The following is a 4,980-nucleotide window of genomic DNA, read 5'->3' as shown; positions in this document are numbered from 1 at the left end:
TGCCTTTCTTCCTCTCCACCATGTTATTGCTTGTATGCACTTTGTGTGTGCGTTTTGACACACTCAACATCATGCGCCTCGGCTCTGTAGTCACCGCCACACAGCGGCATTCAGATGAAAGAACGGTACCGGTACTTTTCAAAGGTGCTATAGTACCGATTTCAATTGATTAGTACCACAATACTTTATTAGTAGCAGTATACTGTACAACCCTACTACACACACATACAGTACATAGAAGAAAGTGTGTTTTTGTTGTTTGTGTCTTGCAGACGTCCAGCAGCTGATCGGTAATCCAGAAGAAGTTTCCCCTCAGTTAGGGGGGAGCTCCACTTTGAAGCAGGAGACTCCACAACCACCCTGCATTAAAAAGGAAGAGGAGGAACTCTGCATCACTCAGGAGGGAGAGTGTCTTCTAGGACGAGAGGAAGCTGATTACACCAAGTTTCCACTGAGTATTCTCTCTGTGAAGACTGAAGATGATGAAGAGAAGACTGAAGATGATGAAGAGAAACCACAAGTAGACAACCTCTTAGCTCCACTATCAGATAGTGAGGCTGAAGACGAGGTTGAAGAACCTTTGAGCAGCGATACAGACTGTGAAGGTCATATGAGGACTCACACTGACAACAAATACTCTGAATGCTCTACAAAGAAGAGAGGTAAAACATGTTTGAGCTGCTCAGTTTGTGGTCAAAGTTTTACTAAAAAGAGCAGTTTGACTCGACACATGAGAACACACACAGGAGAAAAACCTTTTAATTGTTCAGTGTGTGGCAAAAGCTTTTCTCTAAATGGCATTTTGACTCGACACACGAGAACACACACAGGAGAAAAACCATTTAATTGTTCAGTTTGTGGCAAAAGCTTTTCTCTAAATGGCATTTTGACTCGACACACGAGAACACACACAGGAGAAAAACCATTTAATTGTTCAGTTTGTGGCAAAAGCTTTTCTCTTAAAAGCATTTTGACTGAACACATGAGAACACACACAGGTGAAAAACCATTTAATTGTTCAGTTTGTGGCAAAAGCTTTTCTGTTAAAAGCAGTTTGACTCAACACATGAGAACACACACAGGTGAAAAACCACTTAATTGTTCAGTTTGTGACAAAAGCTTTTCTCGAAATAGCCATTTGACTGAACACATGAGAACACACACAGGTGAAAAAACATTTAATTGTTCAGTTTGTGATAAAAGCTTTTCTCGAAATAGCCATTTGACTCAACACATGAAAACACACATAGGTGAAAAACCTTTTTATTGTTCAGTTTGTGGCAAAAGCTTTTCTCGAAATAGCCATTTGACTCAACACATGAAAACGCACATAGGTGAAAAACCATTTAGTTGTTCAGTTTGTGGCAAAAGCTGTTCTGTTAAGACAAGTTTGACAACACACATGAGAACACACACAGGTGAAAAACCATTTAGTTGTTCAGTTTGTGGCAAATGCTTTCTTTGTAACAGCTCTTTGTGTCGACACATGAGAACACACACTGGAGAAAAATCATTTAGTTGTTCAGTGTGCTCTAAAAGGTTCCCACGTAATGCAGACGCAGTAAAACACATGAGAACACACACTGGAGAAAAACCATTTAGTTGTTCAGTTTGTGGCAAATGCTTTCTTTGTAACAGCTCTTTGTGTCGACACATGAGAACACACACAGGTGAAAAACCATTTAGTTGTTCAGTGTGCTGTAAAAGGTTCCCACGTAATGCAGATGCAGTAAAACACATAAGAACACACAAGGGAAAATAACCAATTAGCTGTTTAGTTTGTGGTATGTTGCTCATATGTGGTGACATCCACCCTACCCAGGACCTCCTCACTGCTTCTTTCACAAATATCTGAGGTATTCATACAAACTTGGATTATTTGGAGCATAATCTTATCCACTCATGACCCCATGTCTTCTCTGTATCTGAAACCTTCATGAACAGTAAGATAGATGATGCTTCAAGTGCTTGGTTACTCCTTCTTCAGTCCAGGGACCTGGGGCCTCATGTGTCAAGTTTGTGCACACTCAATAACCTGCACTACACCCTTTTTCACTGCAAAGTTGAGATGTATCAAAACTGACATTGAGATGCTGGGTAACTGTTTGCATAACCAAGTGCCAACTTTTACTCCTCAGACTAATTGATGTGCAAATCAGAGACATATGAACATTAACACCCACAATCCAACCCCCACCTCCCTCGACATTCGGGCATAACAGGTTCAATCTGGCCCGTGAGATGAGTTTGCGAAGTGTAAAATTCAGCTGCATTTTTAATGAAAGAAACTGCTGTTCTAATTGTCTCCACTGGATGTCGCAATAGCAATTCTGTTAGGCAAGCAAATAGCATAGCAAGTATATCAAGCAAGAGGTACACGGTAAAGCGGGGCTGTGACTCCTCCCCCTCCACCCAATGTAAAACAGAAGTAAAATAAGCAATCAGTAACCCCACTTAAAATGCAGCATGAGACACTGCACACTGATATAGTTCTGTGAAAATGATTGTCTTCTGTGCAAATGTAAAGAAAGTGAACAGTGTGTGATTTACTGCAATACTGTCAGTCTTTTCACTTTTTATTTGTGCTTTGTTGAAATTGTTCACACATTGCACAGCTTTTATTTTTCTATCAATACACATTATGTCTAGAAGACGGGAAGTAACTCAACAATCTTGAATAGTTTCTACCTCAGTTTGTATGGTTTGTTGAGTTAGCAGAGGATTAATATCGTATTTCCTTGAATTAGCGCCAGGGCGGTAATTAATTTAAAACCTCTTCTCACTCCGGCGCTCACCAAAGGCATGCGGTAAATTCAGGCCTGCGCTTATAAATTTGAGTGTGATGTAAGGATACCATCATGAAAAGCACATTTATTAAAAAAAACTTTATTATGGTCTTACGTTTACTTATAAATGAAGTCCATGCGCAGCTCCTTCTGAACAAAAGCATCGATAACTTGTTTATAGAAGTCTTCCTTATCTTTCTTCAGTTTTAAAAGTCTCTCTGTCTTGATGGAGATATTCCTTTAATTATTACCTCCTGCTTCGATTGAAAGTCCAGTTTAGAAAACTGTTTTATTTTAGATATGTAATCGTCCATGTTAAAAGGCCAGGCGAGAGGAAAAAATAATCGATCGCTGCTAACTGTTGCTGCTTGTTGTCACTTCTTCTGCAGCCGAGTAGTCGCAAGAAGGATCACTAGCGCCCTCTACCACCAGGAGGCGGGAGTCATTTAATGACTCATATTTGACACACGCAGCTACGGTATATTAATAAAACATAGCTGATTACTGTTCTTTTTAGCATATTCAAGAGCTTGGACCTTGAATCCTACTGAATAGCTTTTAATCTTCTTCCATTTATGTGATTTTAAATGATTGAAATCAGCCTCCTCCATTTTGAAAATGATGACAGGTGAAGTGTCACTCGTGACGTGACGAGTTTGACCCGGCGGAAATTCTAGACATGCGCTAATAAAAATAATATTTTGCGAAACGAGTTTGACCCAGCGTTACTCCTGAGCCGGCGGTAATGCTAAGCATGTGCTAATTACTTTGCGAAACGAGTTTGACCCCGCGGTAATTCTAGGCAGGCGCATACTATATATCCGGCGGCAATTCAAGGAAATACGGTATGTGGAAATGACAAATGAGGTAGTTGATACATAGAATAGTTTTTATTCATGCTTTATTTTGTTTTTTGTTCAATCCTAGATGGGTTGTGACTTAAAGTTTAATAGAAACACTGAGATTAAGTCTAATTTCATTGTGTTCTTCAAGGTGTTTTGAAAATGCACCATTTTTTTCCTCTAAATGTTTAACTAACTTGAAGTATTTTGTCAAGAGGATTATTTGTGATATGTACATTTTCAGAATGTGCTAGTTCTATTTTGGGCCGAAGTAAAATAAAGAAAATAATCTGAAGTTGTCGTAGTCGTATTTTTAAGTTATCATGCTATGATTTTACCCGTCCCGCCCACGTGGAAATAGATTTTCCTCCATGCGGCCCTGAGCTAAAATGAGTTTGACACCCCTGCTGTAATGTGACTCATGTGAGCAGGTTACTGTATAAACACATTTTGTTATAAGTTATAAAAATGTGTTCAGTTCTCAGAGACACATCAATGTCAGGCTGACAATCGCTCTTCCGCTTTCTCCAAACACGAGAACAAAGCAGCTCCTACTGACTTGTGATTGGTCAGAGCGTGCCCATCTTAATCACATGGCTAATTTCAATATAATAAATTGCGATGTAACACAATTGAATATCTTATATGCTCAGACAGTAATGTGTTTATATAAGTTTAGATTGTGTTATGATGTTTGTAATGGGGAAAGACGTTAATGTGTCTTGTTTTCATGTTTGCATTTAAGATAGTTGACATTTAGCATGATAGCTGTTAACTGGCGATTAGTGATGTTAAGTGTCTAAGATGGTAGTTATTGATTAGCAGTGCGATGAGGGCTTTCTGCTGGTGAGTGATTAGCACTACAGTTAGAGCCACCTATCGCTAGGTAGAAATGAGCAGTTTCACCAACATGTTTATGTGAAACCATATTACTAACTGTCTGGTGTTTTACAGGATTCATGGAAGTTTATTGTCATATAATTTATTTAATAAGAAAATCAAACTCATTAGAAAGGAGATTAAAGACAACGCGCCCCAGCTACAACTGGGTTCTATTAACCAGAGGTGGGACCAAGTCATTGCTTTGCAAGTCACAAGTAAGTCTCAAGTCTTTGCCCTCAAGTCTCGAGTCAAGTCCCGAGTCAAGACAGGCAAGTCCCGAGTCAAGTCCAAAGTCAAGACTGGAAAGTCTCAAGTCAAGTCACAAGTCCTGCATTTTGAGTTTCGAGTCCTTTCAAGTCCTTTTGACCACAGACTAATATTTTTACACAGATTGTGTATGCTTTTAAACCGCTGTATTTATTTATTAAAACAAGTGCATTTGAAATAGCAGGAAAGAAAATAGTACTGAC

At 39.1% G+C, this 4,980-nt stretch overlaps 1 protein-coding gene across 1 annotated transcript; it reads left to right on the top strand.

Annotated features, from left to right (window-relative positions):
• Positions 1-273: 273 nt before the first annotated feature.
• Positions 274-3,894, top strand: LOC133632335 (gastrula zinc finger protein XlCGF17.1-like). The gene has a single exon (XM_062024717.1). It carries the CDS (start codon positions 611-613, stop codon positions 1,760-1,762), a length of 1,152 nt encoding a protein of 383 aa, XP_061880701.1. The 5' UTR covers positions 274-610; the 3' UTR covers positions 1,763-3,894.
• The last annotated feature ends 1,086 nt before the right edge of the window (positions 3,895-4,980 follow it).

This window comes from Entelurus aequoreus, linkage group LG17 (genome assembly GCF_033978785.1).
Source record: "Entelurus aequoreus isolate RoL-2023_Sb linkage group LG17, RoL_Eaeq_v1.1, whole genome shotgun sequence".
Lineage (NCBI taxonomy): Eukaryota > Metazoa > Chordata > Actinopteri > Syngnathiformes > Syngnathidae > Entelurus > Entelurus aequoreus.
Note: the sequence above shows the minus strand (reverse complement) of the source record. Positions and strands in the feature narration are given on the sequence as shown.